Genomic DNA, 18,747 nt, shown 5'->3' on the forward strand with positions numbered 1-18,747 from the left:
ATCTATTGATCACAAATTACCATCTATTGGTGATAAATGTAATGGTGGCCATACACGTAACAATCTGATCAACAGGATCCAATCTATGACCATCGAAAGCACTTGATTTCAATGGAATTATTCTCATCAGTCTGGACGGAAAATCCGATGGTGTGATCACTAGGTGTACAGCACATCGTCCGATCGAATTTCCCCCACACAGTAAGATCGATCGGCAATACAATCTATAGAAAATTGTAACATCTACAGAAGAAAACATTTCAATCAATCTAAATTCCGATCGGTTCTCAACAAAATTCTGCCAAGACTGATGGAGAGTGGAAGGAAGGGGGGTCTGTATTGATCAGTTCAGTCACACTCATTGATTGATTATTGATGGCATTGATATGTGACATCGAGAACACTTACTGGGAAGTGAGGTAGAGACACCTGACCATTGGCCTTCACACTGCGATGCATCTCCCGCTGCAGCTGCTTCTTACTGCCCGAGCGATACGGCGGAACCCCGTCCCTGCAGGACAGACGCAACATGGCGGGTCAGTACGTGCGACAGTCACAGGACCATCATACATCGCGACAACTAGAACATCCATGACAACTAGAACACTGGAACATCCGTGACAATTAGAACACTGGAACATCCGTGACAACTAGAACACTGGAACATCCGTGACAACTAGAACACTGGAACATCCGTGACAACTAGAACACTGGAACATCCGTGACAACTAGAACACTGGAACATCCGTGACAACTAGAACACTGGAACATCCGTGACAACTAGAACACTGGAACATCCGTGACAACTAGAACACTGGAACATCCGTGACAACTAGAACACTGGAACATCCGTGACAACTAGAACACTGGAACATTCGTGACAACTAGAACACTGGAACATCCGTGACAACTAGAACACTGGAACATCCGTGACAACTAGAACACTGGAACATTCATGACAACTGGAACATCCGTGACAACTAGAACACTGGAACATCCGTGACAACTAGAACACTGGAACATCCGTGACAACTAGAACACTGGAACATTCATGACAACTAGAACACTGGAACATCCGTGACAACTAGAACACTGGAACATCCGTGACAACTAGAACACTGGAACATTCATGACAACTAGAACACAGACACCTGTAACTTTGTAACATTCATATCACCTAGAACACGGACACCTGTAACTTTGTAACATTCATATCACCTAGAACACGGACACCTGTAACTTTGTAACATTCATATCACCTAGAACACGGACACCTGTAACTTTGTAACATTCATATCACCTAGAACACGGACACCTGTAACATTGTAACATTCATATCACCTAGAACACGGACACCTGTAACATTGTAACATTCATATCACCTAGAACACGGACACCTGTAACATTGTAACATTCATATCACCTAGAACACGGACACCTGTAACATTGTAACATTCATATCACCTAGAACACGGACACCTGTAACATTGTAACATTCATATCACCTAGAACACGGACACCTGTAACATTGTAACATTCATATCACCTAGAACACGGACACCTGTAACTTTGTAACATTCATATCACCTAGAACACGGACACCTGTAACTTTGTAACATTCATATCACCTAGAACACGGACACCTGTAACTTTGTAACATTCATATCACCTAGAACACGGACACCTGTAACTTTGTAACATTCATATCACCTAGAACACGGACACCTGTAACATTGTAACATTCATATCACCTAGAACACGGACACCTGTAACATTGTAACATTCATATCACCTAGAACACGGACACCTGTAACATTGTAACATTCATATCACCTAGAACACGGACACCTGTAACATTGTAACATTCATATCACCTAGAACACGGACACCTGTAACATTGTAACATTCATATCACCTAGAACACGGACACCTGTAACATTCCGTCCCGTTTCCCAGTGCACATAGTGGACACTTGGAGTCTGTCCGCTTCCCCTGTGCAGGATCTAGAAGTACAGTGGGACCTATTGATGGTGTATTGATCCTTCCTGACATATAACGGATACTTCCAGAGTCTGCGCAGAGACAGATGCAGACTAATGGCAGAGCTGCTGTTTGTTCCATAAAGGGGACCTGTCATGGTAAAGGTCTGTATTCCCATCACACAGGTTCCTGGAAATGGGGCCCTTCAATAGCGGTGCTGCAGAGACGCCACAAATAAACGGACGTTCTCCAGCACATCATGGATCCCACAGAAGGATCCGTCACAGAGCAATGCTCCAGAGCCACGCAGGACCCCTGTGGCAGACATGTGATCACATACCTGATGAAGGGGTCCTGCGTAGGTCCGTAACGTTGCACTTTCCTCTGTGACGGATCCTTCTGCAATGAAAACCTCTTTGGACCGTATTTTGGGATCCATGGTGTGCTGGCGCATACAGTCAGGTCCATAAATATTGGGACATGGACACAATTGTAACATTTTTGGCTCTATACACCACAATGGATTTGAAATGAAACGAACAAGATGTGCTTTAACTGCAGACTGTCAGCTTTAATTTGAGGGTATTTACATCCAAATCAGGTGAACGGTGTAGGAATTACAACAGTTTGCATATGTGCCTCCCACTTGTTAAGGGACCAAAAGTAATGGGACAATTGGCTTCTCAGCTGTTCCATGACCAGGTGTGTGTTATTCCCTCATTATCCCAATTACAATGAGCAGATAAAAGGTCCAGAGTTCATTTCAAGTGTGCTATTTGCATTTGGAATCTGTTGCTGTCAACTCTCAAGATGAGACCCAAAGAGCTGTCACTATCAGTGAAGCCATCATTAGGCTGAAAAAACAAAACAAACCCATCAGAGAGATAGCAAAAACATGAGGCGTGGCCAAAACAACTGTTTGGAACATTTTTAAAAAGAAGGAACGCACCGGTGAGATCAGCAACACCAAAAGACCCGGAAGACCACGGAAAACAACTGTGGTGGATGAGCGAAGAATTCTTTCCCTGGTGAAGAAAACACCCTTCACAACAGTTGGCAGATCAAGAACACTCTCCAGGAGGTAGGTGTATGTGTGTCAAAGTCACCAATCAAGAGAAGACTTCACCAGAGTGAATACAGAGGGTTCACCACAAGATGGAAACCATTGGTGAGCCTCAAACACAGGAAGGCCAGATTAGAGTTTGCCAAACGACATGTAAAAAAGCCTTCACAGTTCTGGAACAACATCCTATGGAGAGATGAGACCGACATCAACTTGTACCAGAGTGATGGGAAGAGAAGAGGATGGAGAAGGAACTGCTCATGGTCCTCAGCATACCACCTCATCAGTGATCATGGTGGTGGTAGTGTCATGGCGTGGGCATGTATGGCTGCCAATGGAACTGCTTCTCTTGTATTTATTGATGATGTGACGGCTGACAGAAGCAGCCGGATGAATTGTGAAGTGTTTCGGGAATATTATCGGCTCATATTCAGCCAAATGCTTCACAACTCATTGGACGCTTCACAGTGCAGATGGACAATGACCCAAAGCAGACTGCAAAAGACACCAAAGAAGTGGAATGTTCTGCAATGGCCAATCACCTGACCTGAATCCGATGGAGCATTTCACTTGCTGAAGACAAAACTGAAGGGAAAATGCCCCAAGAACAAGCAGGAACTGAAGACAGTTGCAGTAAAGGCCTGGCAGAGCATCACCAGGGATGACACCCAGCGTCTGCTGATGTCTATGCGTTCCACACTTCAGGCTGTCATTGACTGCAAAGGATTTGTAACCAAGTATTAAAAAGTGAAAGTTTGATTTATGATTATTATTCTGTCCCATTACTTTTGGTCCCTTAACAAGTGGGAGGCACATATGCAAACTGTTGTAATTCCTACACCGTTCACCTGATTTGGATGTAAATACCCTCAAATTAAAGCTGACAGTCTGCAGGTAAAGCACATCTTGTTGGTTTCATTTCAAATCCATTGTGGTGGTGTATAGAGCCAAAAATGTTAGAATTGTGTCCATGTCCCAATATTTATGGACCTGACTGTATGTTCCTTTATTGGGGGGTAAACAAAAGGGCCGCCATTGCCGCTGCCATCCTGAGCTCAGAGCTTTGTGATTGGTTGAGCTGGACAGGAGTTCTCAGGGGTTCAGGCCCAGAACCTGCAGACACTCATCAATGGGAGCACCCATCACAGGCTCACCTTATATAATGTTCAGAACAATGTTGTTCTATATACTCGCTGTGAGACCCCGAGGGACCCAACACGTGTGACCCCCCCCAAGTGACCTGAGGGGGGGTTACTCACTATGGCAGAAAACCTCCAACCAATCACAGCAGTGCTGTCTTGTTTATTACAGACTGTTGATTGGCTGTCGTAGTTTGCAGTAATACCCCATATATAGGAAGAGAGAATTGTCACTGAGCTATACCCATGTTCACCAGCAGAGGGCGCACTGGTCACACTGCGTTCCCATCACTCCATCCCATGTACAGAGGGAATGGTCCCGAGGATTTCCCGGGTCGCAGGCCGCCACGTTGGGGTCTAAAGGCCAGCTGAGCGCGGTACGACTTTCCAACAGCCGGGGAACTAAAAGTCTCAGCAAGCCCCCCTTTCCCGCCCGTCGGGCGTTTTACAGGAGGGAACATTTTTTGATTGGCACTTTGGGGTGTGCAGCGGGTGACATTCCCGGACAGGACGTTCCCTTACGTCAGACGCTGCGCGCCCATCCGCGGACAGAAATAGTTGCGCAGCGGCTTTGACCGAGGATTGGGTTGCCGATGTACTCAGCGGCGTGTCGGTTTGGCGGGGGCTGGGTAACGGCGCTGTGATCTCACGCACATCAAAAGGCTGGTTTGTAAGATAAGGTGATGTTTGAAGTTCAATGCGCTCCGTTCCCTTGGCGTCCGACGCTCGAGGAGGGGGAGGGGCCCCCGAATAAAACACTGCGCTGTATGGAAAGAGGACCAATAATTAGGGAACGATTCGCCCGGAGAACGGCGGGGGGGGCGAAGAACAGAAAGTCGCAGCGCTGCCACGAGGGGCGGGAGAGACGGTGAACATGGCCACGGTGGGGGTGGAGGACAGGACTGGACACCGGGCAGAGGTGGCTGAGATTGATGGAGGAAGGGGGGCCCCATGGTATGGTTGTCACCCACACGGGGGGGGGGCTCTGGATTTGCCAACGCTTTGTAGTTTGGCCCCCTGGCGCTTTAATCAGCCATTGTCCACAGCAGAGGGTCTCCTCAAACGCCGACAGCCGGGGGGGACGCTGCTACCGGCTCACTTCATCTCCCACCTCCGAGACCATCAACCGGTCTGAGGACTTCAGAAGAAACATGAGACTGTCAGAGGATCTCTGCATCAAATGCTTGTTACCTACAGCCAGGCTCTTGAAGTATCCTTGAAGTGACACACACAGGAGTACACCCCCCAGGAGAGTACACCCTGCTCCCCCCAGGAGAGTCCACCCCGCTCCCCCCACAGCTGACAGGCCACTTACACACTGCTGTCCGTCATGGACATGGAGTCGTCCGTCATGGCGTCGCTGGACACTTCGCTCTCATTGGTGCTGGCGGCCGGTGCAAAGACGAATCCAGAGCTGACGTGGTACGGGTTGACGGGGTCACTCCTCTTGTACGCCCTGCGGGACACAACACAGAACATGTCACTGAACGTCGCCCCACTTTAACCCTTTGTTATCCACGAGATGACACAGATACTCAGCACTGACTGGCCTGCACATGGATATCCACATCTCCCTGTTTGATCCCAACACCTCCATATCCAATCTATGTGCTATGTACAGCGCTGCGGACTATGTTGGTGCTATACCAATACTGAACAGGAAGTACCCAAAGAAAACACCCCCCATTTATCTCCTACCCAACATGACGCCATATTGTCAGCAACCCAAAGTAACCAGCTGGACCGGCATTGACCCCCAATGTAAGGGACATTCTTCCCACTGACCCCCAATGTAAGGGACATTCTTCCCACTGACCCCCAATGTAAGGGACATTCTTCCCACTGACCCCCAATGTAAGGGACATTCTTCCCACTGACCCCCAATGTAAGGGACATTCTTCCCACTGACCACCAATGTAAGGAACATTCTTCCCACTGACCCCCAATGTAAGGGACATTCTTCCCACTGACCCCCAATGTAAGGGACATTCTTCCCACTGACCACCAATGTAAGGGGTATTCTTCCCACTGACCCCCAATGTAAGGGGTATTCTTCCCACTGACCACCAATGTAAGGGACATACTTCCCACTGACCCCCAATGTAAGGGACATTCCCCCCACTGATCACCAATGTAAGGGACATTCTTCCCACTGACCCCCAATGTAAGGGACATTCTTCCCACTGACCCCCAATGTAAGGGACATTCTTCCCACTGACCCCCAATGTAAGGGACATTCTTCCCACTGACCCCCAATGTAAGGGACATTCTTCCCACTGACCCCCAATGTAAGGGACATTCTTCCCACTGACCCCCAATGTAAGGGACATTCTTCCCCCTGATCCCCAATGTAAGGGATATTCTTCCCACTGACCCCCAATGTAAGGGACATTCTTCCCACTGACCCCCAATGTAAGGGACATTCTTCCCACTGACCCCCAATGTAAGGGACATTCTTCCCACTGACCCCCAATGTAAGGGACATTCTTCCCACTGACCACCAATGTAAGGGACATTCTTCCCACTGACCCCCCAATGTAAGGGACATTCTTCCCACTGATCACCAATGTAAGGGACATTCTTCCCACTGACCCCCCAATGTAAGGGACATTCTTCCCACTGATCACCAATGTAAGGGACATTCTTCCCACTGACCCCCAATGTAAGGGACATTCTTCCCACTGACCCCCCAATGTAAGGGACATTCTTCCCACTGACCCCCCAATGTAAGGGACATTCTTCCCACTGACCCCCAATGTAAGGGACATTCGTACCACTGACCACCAATGTAAGGGACATTCTTCCCACTGACCACCAATGTAAGGGACATTCTTCCCACTGACCACCAATGTAAGGGACATTCTTCCCACTGACCACCAATGTAAGGGACATTCTTCCCACTGACCACCAATGTAAGGGACATTCTTCCCACTGACCCCCCAATGTAAGGGACATTCTTCCCACTGATCACCAATGTAAGGGACGTTCTTCCCACTGACCCCCCAATGTAAGAGACATTCTTCCCACTGACCCCCAATGTAAGGGACGTTCTTCCCACTGACCCTCAATGTAAGGGACGTTCTTCCCACTGACCCCCCAATGTAAGGGACGTTCTTCCCACTGACCCCCAATGTAAGGGGCATTCTTCCCAACTGACCCCCAATGTAAGGGACATTCTTCCCACTGATCACCAATGTAAGGGACATTCTTCCCACTGACCCCCCAATGTAAGGGACATTCTTCCCACTGATCACCAATGTAAGGGACATTCTTCCCACTGACCCCCAATGTAAGGGACATTCTTCCCACTGACCCCCCAATGTAAGGGACATTCTTCCCACTGACCCCCCAATGTAAGGGACATTCTTCCCACTGACCCCCAATGTAAGGGACATTCGTACCACTGACCACCAATGTAAGGGACATTCTTCCCACTGACCCCCAATGTAAGGGACGTTCTTCCCACTGACCCTCAATGTAAGGGACATTCTTCCCACTGACCCCCAATGTAAGGGACGTTCTTCCCACTGACCCCCAATGTAAGGGACATTCTTCCCACTGACCCCCAATGTAAGGGACATTCTTCCCACTGACCCCCCAATGTAAGGGACATTCTTCCCACTGACCCCCAATGTAAGGGACATTCTTCCCAACTGACCCCCAATGTAAGGGACATTCTTCCCACTGATCCCCAATGTAAGGGACATTCTTCCCACTGACCCCCCAATGTAAGGGACATTCTTCCCACTGACCCCCAATGTAAGGGACATTCTTCCCACTGACCCCCAATGTAAGGGACATTCTTCCCACTGACCCCCAATGTAAGGGACATTCTTCCCACTGACCACCAATGTAAGGGACATTCTTCCCACTGACCCCCAATGTAAGGGACATTCTTCCCACTGATCACCAATGTAAGGGACATTCTTCCCACTGACCACCAATGTAAGGGACATTCTTCCCACTGACCCCCAATGTAAGGGACATTCTTCCCACTGACCCCCAATGTAAGGGACATTCTTCCCACTGACCCCCAATGTAAGGGACATTCTTCCCACTGACCCCCCAATGTAAGGGACATTCTTCCCACTGACCCTCAATGTAAGGGACATTCTTCCCACTGACCCCCAATGTAAGGGACATTCTTCCCACTGACCCCCCAATGTAAGGGACATTCTTCCCACTGACCCTCAATGTAAGGGACATTCTTCCCACTGACCCCCAATGTAAGGGACATTCTTCCCACTGACCACCAATGTAAGGGACATTCTTCCCACTGACCACCAATGTAAGGGACATTCTTCCCACTGACCCCCAATGTAAGGGACATTCTTCCCACTGACCCCCAATGTAAGGGACATTCTTCCCACTGACCCCCAATGTAAGGGACATTCTTCCCACTGATCCCCAATGTAAGGGACATTCTTCCCACTGATCACCAATGTAAGGGACATTCTTCCCACTGACCCCCAATGTAAGGGACATTCTTCCCACTGACCCCCAATGTAAGGGACATTCTTCCCACTGACCCCCAATGTAAGGGACATTCTTCCCACTGACCCCCAATGTAAGGGACATTCTTCCCACTGACCCCCAATGTAAGGGACATTCTTCCCACTTGGGAAAGAAAAGGAAAGATGAGGAAGGTTGAGGAAGGATGAGGAGGGTTGTAGAAGGATAGGGAAGGATGTGGAAGGTTGTCGGAAGGATGAGGAACATGAGGAAAGATGAGGAAAGATGAGGAAAGATGAGGAAGGATTAGGAGGGTTGAGGAAGGATGAGGAAAGATGAGGAGGGTTGTAGAAGGATATGGAAGGATGAGGAAGGATGAGGAAGGATGTGGAAGGCTGAGAAAGGATGTGGAAGATAAGGAAGGTTGAGGAAGGATAAGGAAGGATGAGGAAGGTTGAGGAAGGCTGAGAAAGGATGAGGAAGATGAGGAAGGATGAGGAAGATGAGGAAGGATGAGGATGGATGAGGATGGATGAGGAAGGATGAGGAAGGATGAGGATGGATGAGGAAGGATGAGGAAGGATGTGGAAGGCTGAGAAAGGATGAGGAAGGATGAGGAAGGATGAGGATGGATGAGGAAGGATGAGGAAGGATGAGGAAAGATGAGGGAGGTTGTAGAAGGATATGGAAGGATGAAGAAGGATGTGGAAGGCTGAGAAAGGTTGAGGAAGGTTGTGGAAGGACATGGAAGGTTGAGGAAGGATGGAGAAAGATGAGGAAGGTTGAGGAAGGATGGAGGAAGGTTGAGGAAGGATGGAGAAAGATGAGGAAGAGTGAGGAAGGATGTAATGTTCAACAGACAGATCTCAGTCCAGCTCCGTTCTGATGAAGGTGGAGAGGAATCCTTGCTCAGAAATCAGGAGAACCTCAGAGATCTCTTCTGTTTGATGGCATTTTAGCTTGTGGCTGTTATAATGAAAACAAGGAGGACATTTCTGAAGTTCTACCAATAAACAAACCCCATGACATGGCTACTAACACTACATCACCCTCGGCTTCTATGGCACCATTGTTCCATGAATAGTCCTCCAGGTCAGCTCAGATCTAATAATGACATGAGATGAGACAATTATTATGTCTCCTGGAGATCCTGAAAAAGTCTCTTCAGAAGTTTCATTGCCCAGTGAACTGCAGACACCGGAACTTGTGGCATCACAGCACCAGGGTTCTTGTTGCAACTTCCATCACTTCTCTATCTATGGTTGGATGTTTTTCCCATGTTGGTGGGTTTCCTTCTCTGACTCTGATACTCGGCCACATCCCAACAACTTGGAGAGCCACATCCAACCAGGCTGGCCCTAGTCTGTGCCTGTACAGGTATGGGGGAACATTAGAGTGTAAGCTCCTCTGGTACAGAGGCTGATGTGACTGCGAGGGAGGGGAACATTAGAGTGTAAGCTCCTCTGGTACAGAGACTGATGTGACTGTGGGGGAGGGGACATTAGAGTGTAAGCTCCTCTGGTACAGAGACTGATGTGACTGTGGGGGAGGGGACATTAGAGTGTAAGCTCCTCTAGTACAGAGACTGATGTGACTGTGGGGGAGGGGACATTAGAGTGTAAGCTCCTCTGGTATAGAGACTGATGGGACTGGCTCAGTGTGCTCTGTACAGCGCTGTGGTATATGTCAGAGCTATATATATGTATAATAATAATTATGATGTCAGAATGAAAAGCTTTATCTTCCTGAATGAACCTATATTGGAGTCCCAAGCCAGGACAAGCATGTAAGCTCTCCTCCACGGGGCCCCGTAGGGTACAGATAGGATACCCGGGGCCCTTCCCCTGAACTCTGCACATCTGATGATGAAAAGTGGGACTTTCATCTGTGCTGCCATAATAGAATGGTCGGCTAGAAGGACAGACTGTATCCATTATATGACTCCAGATCAGAGGGGATCTTCTTCCCAGTCATCCAACTTCAAAGCCAAGACATTCCTTTCAATTAACCTCCAGCTTACATGCGTTAACCCTTCAACCACCACAGGAGACACCACCACAACATGAGAACTGGAATCATAGGACACAGGACAACCTCTATTGCACCAGTCAGGTGATCAGGAAATGGTGGAGGTCCTGGGAACAATTATTTCCAAAAACTGAGCTACTGATGGAAAACTCTGCAGAATATATCAATATTGATCTGTCAGGAGGGGGATGGGAGGGAGCGATGTTCTGCAGATCTCTAAATCCATAAAAATACAGACTATATCAGTATACAATACTCTTTGTGACAATGATTGGTATTGCTGATGGCCAGGTCATAATATCACAACACTAATAATATACGGTCAGATCAATCATCAGTCCTCCCACTGATGTAGCGTGCCATGGCATCCCAACGTGGTCATTGGCGGTCTCCCTGATGGTGTAGGTGCAAGCTGAGTCAGCAGAGGGCGATGTCCTCCACCTAGTGAGCATCTCCCATTGAGGGTCACCTGGGGTGAGCAGGGTACCAGCTGTGCACATACTCATATAACCGGGGTCACCTAACTCCACACACGCTCACCATTGGCTGTTGACCTCAATTTAGGCAAAAAGACAACCTTCAAGACAAACTTAGGACTCAGCATGCAACTCAGATCCTGGAACAGCGTCCAGGGCCAAGCCTAAAAAAACGTTCTCCTGACCTAAGTTTGAAAAATGAAAACCAAAACAATCAGAATATCAGGTTAATGAATACCGAGGTAGTGAGTATTGCGATAGGTAGTAGTCCGTCAATGGCAACTAAACCCATTCTTTCCATAAGATACTCTGTGAATGATAGACGAAGAGAACACTGAATGGATCTACAGTCCACGTCTGGTCACCAGCATCAGGAGAACTAGGACAAGTACTGTAACTGTCACCATCATTCAAAGCAGAAACAGTCAAGCGAAAACGGAGACGTAGCCACCCATAAAGCTCCATATACCACCACAACAAATTATTGATAGCAAATTAGTTCACAGAGGAGAACTACAACTTGACATCACTCATTAGCACAGAACGAAGATACACAACATCCCTATGATTCCATGAAGAACACACTACACGTGGTGAAGGGGAGAAGACACGAGAAAGCTGGGTCCTACCTGTAGCAGTGGTCCATGGCCTCCTTGGCTCGGGAATTTGCAGTAGCCCTCAAAGATTTGCTGGATAGAGCCACCACCGATGGTGAGCCCTTGTGTTTTAGGTCCACACAGTTCAGTTCTTCCTCCTCGTTTAAAGTGGGCAGATAGCCGCTAACTAGTTTTAAGCTCCCGGGTCCCATGTTGTTGAAGTAAGCTGTGTTCTCTCCTCCAGTCCTGACGTATTCGAGGTATATATCGGAGGTGAGGAACATGTGGTAAGCGTTGTCCTCCATCATCGCCTGGATCTCTGCTTGAGCTTGGTCAAACATGGTGGAATCAATCTGCTGCTTCTTGATGGAGTCCCGGATGAAAACTTTGGTTGGAGGCTTCAGCTGTTTGGACACGACGCCGTAATTCTCAATGTAGCGTTTGTGGATAGCCTTAGCCACCCTCAGTGTTTTTGGGTCCTTGATGTCCATCTGTCGGAAACCATTGCAGGCAAACCAGAAGTCTAAAGTATCCACGCATTTTTCCCTTTCCAAGAAAGTCCGGAAAAGATGAGCTCCATCCTGATCACCCAGCAAGGAATGCAAGGACTTGTTCCACCTCGCCAGCGGAGAGTCAGGGGACGCACTGCCTTCCGGCTCCCCCAAACCATCTTCATTTCTCCGGGGAGGATCAGAAAGCGGTGCGCACTTTGATCTTTGGCTTGGAGCTGGGAACTGGCATGGTGTCTGGCCTTCTTCTCCTGGCACTGGTGGGCGAGGGGCGTCTTCTCGAAAGCTGCTGGTCTCATCCGAGAGGTGAGCCCCCAGCAAGGCACTGCTCATGGCTCTCCGGCTGCTATTGTAGATGTGAAATTCCTCTGTAATCTGCTCTCTCTCTCTCAAGTCAGCAGGGGATCCTGCGAGCCTTCTTCCCTCTGTAAATGAAAAGAAAGTATTGATTTAATCAAAACCAGATCCGCCCAACATCAAAAGAAAAAGTAAACAGTCTTTTCAACTCCTCACTGCCACAGAGAGCCACAGACATACACAATGCAAATCACAGAGCGCGTTCAAAGGACGCCATGTGAGTGGAGAGGCTTAACCCCCTACGCCCAGAGACCGACAGAGAGAGACAAATCTATGGCCATGGATGGATGGATGGATGGATGGATGGATGGATAGATAGATGATGAATGGATGGATGGATAGAGCAAGCAATGTAAAGCAATTCTTTTCACGTTACCACTGGAGAGAGACTCTCTATATTGGGCAGTCTTGGTTCTGAAGCCAACATGGTGCCCAGACCAGCACCTGGCCAGTACAAGATGCCCAGTGTAGCAGGAAGGACAGTGTGGGGTTTGGGGTACAGGACATGGAATGCAGTGTGAGGGGTGCAAGGATGCAGGGCACAGTGCAGGGGATGGAATGAGGGGTATGGGGTGTAAGACTACAGGGTACAGCTTGAGGGTTGCAGGGTGTTGATTAAGTGTTGCAGGGTATGGAGTGAAGGGTGAAGGTTGCAAGACATGGGAGTGAGGGGTTCGGGGTACGGGTGGACAGTTGGAAAAGGATGCAGGGCATGGGGTGTAGGCTTGAAGGAATGGGGTAAAGGGTGTCGAAGCTGAAGGTATGGGGTGAGGGGATGTAGGCTTGCAAGATATGAGTTATAGACTTGCACGGTATAGGGGTGCAGGGTACAGGTTGAGGGGTGCAGAGTATGGGATAGAAGGGTGCAGGGTATAGGATGAGGGGTGCAGGGTACAGGATGAGGGGTGCAGGGTACAGGATGAGGGGTGCAGGGTATAGGATGAGGGGTGCAGGGTATAGGATGTAAGGGTGCAGGGTACAGGTTGAGGGGTGCAGGGTATAGTATTTAAGGGTGTAGGGTACAGGATGAGGGGTGCAGGGTATAGGATGAGGGGTGCAGGGTATAGGATGAGGGGTGCAGAGTACAGGTTGGGGGGTGCAGGGTACAGGTTGAGGGGTGCAGGGTACAGGATGAGGGGTGCAGGATGAGGGGTGCAGGGTATAGTATTTAAGGGTGTAGGGTACAGGATGAGGGGTGCAGGATATAGGATTTAAGGGTGTAGGGTACAGAATGAGGGGTGCAGGGTATAGGATGAGGGGTGCAGGGTATAGGATGAGGGGTGCAGAGTACAGGTTGGGGGGTGCAGGGTACAGGTTGAGGGGTGCAGGGTACAGGTTGGGGGGTGCAGGGTACAGGTTGAGGGGTGCAGGGTCTGGTAGTACAATGTGCAGGTGAAGAGGATTTCAGAGCGCTCTCCTCCCCGCCGTGTTGCCTCCTCTCATCTGTTTCCCATTCCCAGAATATCAGAGGAAACCCACCCAGCTGCACACAGAGCCCCCCGCACATCAGACAACCTCCCCAGCTCTGAGCGCTCCATCGCCTGTATACCAGGGAGCCCCTCCACACCGCAAATACAGCAATACACAGACTGTCCCCGACAGGAGAATCCAACACAAACATAAACCAAATAATAAACTCGATCCGAACGCCGACCTCGTCCACAAATATCACCGACTGCGGAGGAGGAATTCATTACAGTGAGGACTGCAGACATCAAACGGAAAATAAACCCCTCCTGATCCCAACTTCTATCCACATCAATGCTGACCATCCCAGGGCACAGCGTGCCGTACACAAGGGGTACCTCAGAGCCCCCCATACACACCGGCAGGTTCCAGCTCAGAGCCCCCCACACACACCGGCAGGTTCCAGCTCAGAGCCCCCCACACACACCGGCAGGTTCCAGCTCAGAGCCCCCCACACACACCGGCAGGTTCCAGCTCAGAGCCCCCCATACACACCAGCAGGTTCCAGCTCAGAGCCCCCCATACACACCAGCAGGTTCCAGCTCAGAGCCCCCCATACACACCGGCAGGTTCCAGCTCAGAGCCCCCCACACACACCGGCAGGTTCCAGCTCAGAGCCCCCCATACACACCGGCAGGTTCCAGCTCAGAGCCCCCCATACACAACGGCAGATTCCAGCTCAGAGCCCCCCATACACACCGGCAGGTTCCAGCTCAGAGCCCCCCATACACACCGGCAGGTTCCAGCTCAGAGCCCCCCATACACACCGGCAGGTTCCAGCTCAGAGCCCCCCATACACACCAGCAGGTTCCAGCTCAGAGCCCCCCATACACCGGCAGGGGCCAATCCAATGCTGAACATGGCAGCTCTCCCCATATCCTGGTGGTTACCTGGGGGGCCGGGCGCCCATCTCTGCCCTCCTCGGTGTACAATGACCCCTGGCCAGGCATGCACAGCTTCTTAGAGATCAGAGGGAGGGGGGAGGGGAGGAGGCTCAGGAGGGGGGGGGGTCACACTGAGCCCACCTTGTTACATTGTATCACACAGCAGACACTTCAAAGAGCGACCACATGAAAGGAGCGGCTTACCATCCCTGCAGGGGTGCCAGGGTGCCCCCAGATGGTGCTGCGCCCCCAGGAGCCTCTCCGCTCACAGCTCACTGTTCAGGCAGAGCAGCAGAATGATGTGCAGAGCTGAGAGCCATCCAGCCGCCGCCTCCTCCTCCTCCTCCTCCTCCTCCTCCTCCTCCAACACAACTCACATCACAGAGCCTGTCACTCACCCCCCCACTGGGCAACCGCTGCCTGACTGCACCCCCCCTGCCTGACTGCACCCCCCCACACTGCATGACTGCACCCCCCCTGCATGACTGCACCCCCCACACTGCATGACTGCACCCCCCACACTGCATGACTGCACCCCCCCACACTGCATGACTGCACCCCCCCTGCATGACTGCACCCCCCACACTGCATGACTGCACCCCCCCTGCATGACTGCACCCCCCACACTGCATGACTGCACCCCCCACACTGCATGACTGCACCCCCCCCTGCATGACTGCACCCCCCCACACTGCATGACTGCACCCCCCACACTGCATGACTGCACCCCCCCACACTGCATGACTGCACCCCCCCTGCATGACTGCACCCCCCACACTGCATGACTGCACCCCCCCTGCATGACTGCACCCCCCCTGCATGACTGCACCCCCCCTGCATGACTGCACCCCCTACACTGCATGACTGCACCCCCCCACACTGCATGACTGCACCCCCCCACACTGCATGACTGCACCCCCCCTGCATGACTGCACCCCCCACACTGCATGTCTGCACCCCCCACTGCATGACTGCACCCCCCACACACACACTGCATGACTGCACCCCCCCCCCCACTGCATGACTGCACCCCCCACACTGCATGTCTGCACCCCCCACTGCATGACTGCACCCCCCACACTGCATGACTGCACCCCCCCCCCACACTGCATGACTGCACCCCCAACACACACACTGCATGACTGCACCCGGCCCCCCACTGCATGTCTGCACCCCCACTGCATGACTGCACCCCCCCCACACACACACTGCATGACTGCACCCCCCCCCCACTGCATGTCTGCACCCCCACTGCATGACTGCACCCCCCACACTGCATTACTGTACCCACACTGCATGACTGCACCCCCCACACTGCATGACTGCACCCCCCCCCCCACTGCATGTCTGCACCCCCACTGCATGACTGTACCCCCCACACTGCATTACTGTACCCCCACTGCATGACTGCACCCCCCACACTGCATGACTGCACCCCTCCACTGCATGACTGTACCCCCCCCCCCACTGCATGACTGCACCCCCCCCACTGTTGTGTGACTGCACCCCCCCCCCCCACTGCATGACTGCACCCCCCACACTGCATGACTGCACCCCTCCCCCCCACTGCATGTCTGCACACCCACTGCATGACTGCACCCCCCCCACACACACACTGCATGACTGCACCCCCCCCCACATTGCATGACTGCACCTCAATCCTCCACTGCATGACTGCACTTTTTCACCCCCTCCACTGCACATGTGCACTCCTCCTCCCTCTACTGCATGACTACACCCCGTAGCCTCTGCACAGTATGACTGCCCCCCCCCCCTGCATGACTGCACCCCCCTTCTCATGCTCCCCTCTTTCCTCCTCTCTGCATGGCTGCCCCTACATGATAGTGATGAATGATACTGACAGGAGGAGTGTGCACAGGAGAGACCCCCCCCCCCCTGCATGTCACACAGTGACTGACCTGCTGCATGTTGCCCCCCCCCCCCCCCCACCTCCCTTCAGCTGATAATTAACCGTTGCACTGCCTAGAGACAGCACAGAGCCGCAGAGCTGACAATCTATTGCAAAAATCTCATCCTTGTTCCAGGAGCTAACAATCTAATGAGCTGCAGGAGATAATCACACCTGTCCCTGTATTGGTCACCTCATTTGTCACATGCGGCACACAGACTGTACAATCTATCCCACATCACTGCCCCCAAGAGCTTGCAATCTACTGGCAGAAAAGTAAGACTTTTCTTTTATCAAACAGGCCATGGACAGCAGAGATCGCCCCCAGAGCTGACAATCAGCCTTAAAGGGACCCTGTCACCAGATACAGACACTGATTGGCCATCAGATAGTGGCTCCTGCCTAAAGGCTCTGTCTGGGGGGTGATGATAGCGGACACTAGGGGGCGGTAAGAAGAACGGACAGATGTACCAATCAGGAAAGAAAGATGCTCTCCTCTCCAATGAAAATGACAGAACGCAGCAGATTTAAGGCGGAGCCAATATCCATCAACGTGCGTCATGATCAATTCCACCAATAGAACTCCGCCACATCATTTCCCAGAAGCCGCATTCTATCTCCCTTCACCTGCCCCCGAGCCGCGTCATGTGACTTACAGCTCAGGCAGAGATCACATGGTCTGCGACTCCCAGGAGCATTGTGGGTGTTTCAGGTCATTAGGGGCAGACTTGCAGGAGATACAGGAGCAGCAGGAAGCAGAGCCAGGACTCCACCATGAATGGATAGAATTCCACCCTCCGGAGGGATCACATGGAGATGTAGAAGGGATTCCGGGGAAATGGCGATCACACGGCCGCCTCCACATAGGACCGCCAGAATCCCTAATATGCCCCTCCCCCCACGCCGGGGGGCTCCACAACCTGCAAATATTCCACAACGTTCATCTTCAAAGAATTACCCGACACCATTGTCAGCCGGTTCACAGTGGAGCCGAGAACGCGCGGGAGCGAGTGGAGCGCGGAGCGGGTGGAGCGCGGAGCGGGTGGAGCGGGAGGACTTCATCATGGAGTCAGTCATACCCTCCCATCCTTATCTCATCATGGACGCATGGAGTCAGTCATACCCTCCCATCCTTATCTCATCATGGACGCATGGAGTCAGTCATGCCCTCCCATCCTTATCTCATCATGGACGCATGGAGTCAGTCATACCCTCCCATCCTTATCTCATCATGGACGCATGGAGTCAGTCATACCCTCCCATCCTTATCTCATCATGGACGCATGGAGTCAGTCATGCCCTCCCATCCTTATCTCATCATGGACGCATGGAGTCAGTCATGCCCTCCCATCCTTATCTCATCATGGACGCATGGAGTCAGTCATGCCCTCCCATCCTTATCTCATCTGGACGCATGGAGTCAGTCATACCCTCCCATCCTTATCTCATCATGGACGCATGGAGTCAGTCATGCCCTCCCATCCTTATCTCATCTGGACGCATGGAGTCAGTCATACCCTCCCATCCTTATCTCATCATGGACGCATGGAGTCAGTCATACCCTCCCATCCTTATCTCATCATGGACGCATGGAGTCAGTCATACCCTCCCATCCTTATCTCATCATGGACGCATGGAGTCAGTCATACCCTCCCATCCTTATCTCATCATGGACGCATGGAGTCAGTCATACCCTCCCATCCTTATCTCATCATGGACGCATGGAGTCAGTCATGCCCTCCCATCCTTATCTCATCTGGACGCATGGAGTCAGTCATACCCTCCCATCCTTATCTCATCTGGACGCATGGAGTCAGTCATACCCTCCCATCCTTATCTCATCATGGACGCATGGAGTCAGTCATGCCCTCCCATCCTTATCTCATC

The 18,747-nt window shown here is 51.2% G+C and overlaps 1 protein-coding gene across 4 annotated transcripts in view; it reads right to left on the reverse strand.

Annotated features, from left to right (window-relative positions):
- Positions 1-354: 354 nt before the first annotated feature.
- LOC149429401 (axin-2-like) overlaps positions 355-18,747 on the reverse strand; it is a 40,631-nt gene continuing 22,238 nt past the window's right edge. For 2 of the 4 annotated variants that reach the window (XM_089666449.1, XM_089666451.1), the window contains 3 exons: positions 11,768-12,668; positions 5,498-5,638; positions 355-511 (listed from right to left, as the gene is read on the reverse strand). In XM_089666449.1, coding sequence (XP_089522575.1) covers positions 370-511; positions 5,498-5,638; positions 11,768-12,668 — 1,184 coding nt within the window. In that variant the 3' untranslated portion in view covers positions 355-369. Of the gene's footprint in view, positions 512-5,497; positions 5,639-11,767; positions 12,669-14,957; positions 15,046-15,155; positions 15,273-18,747 lie in introns of those variants that run through there. The other 2 variants (XM_089666450.1, XM_089666452.1) reach the window with 2 other exon arrangements.

This window comes from Staurois parvus, unplaced genomic scaffold (genome assembly GCF_062004578.1).
Source record: "Staurois parvus isolate SC_StPar_1 unplaced genomic scaffold, SC_StPar_1.0 ptg002717l, whole genome shotgun sequence".
In the NCBI taxonomy this organism is placed as follows: Eukaryota; Metazoa; Chordata; class Amphibia; order Anura; family Ranidae; genus Staurois; species Staurois parvus.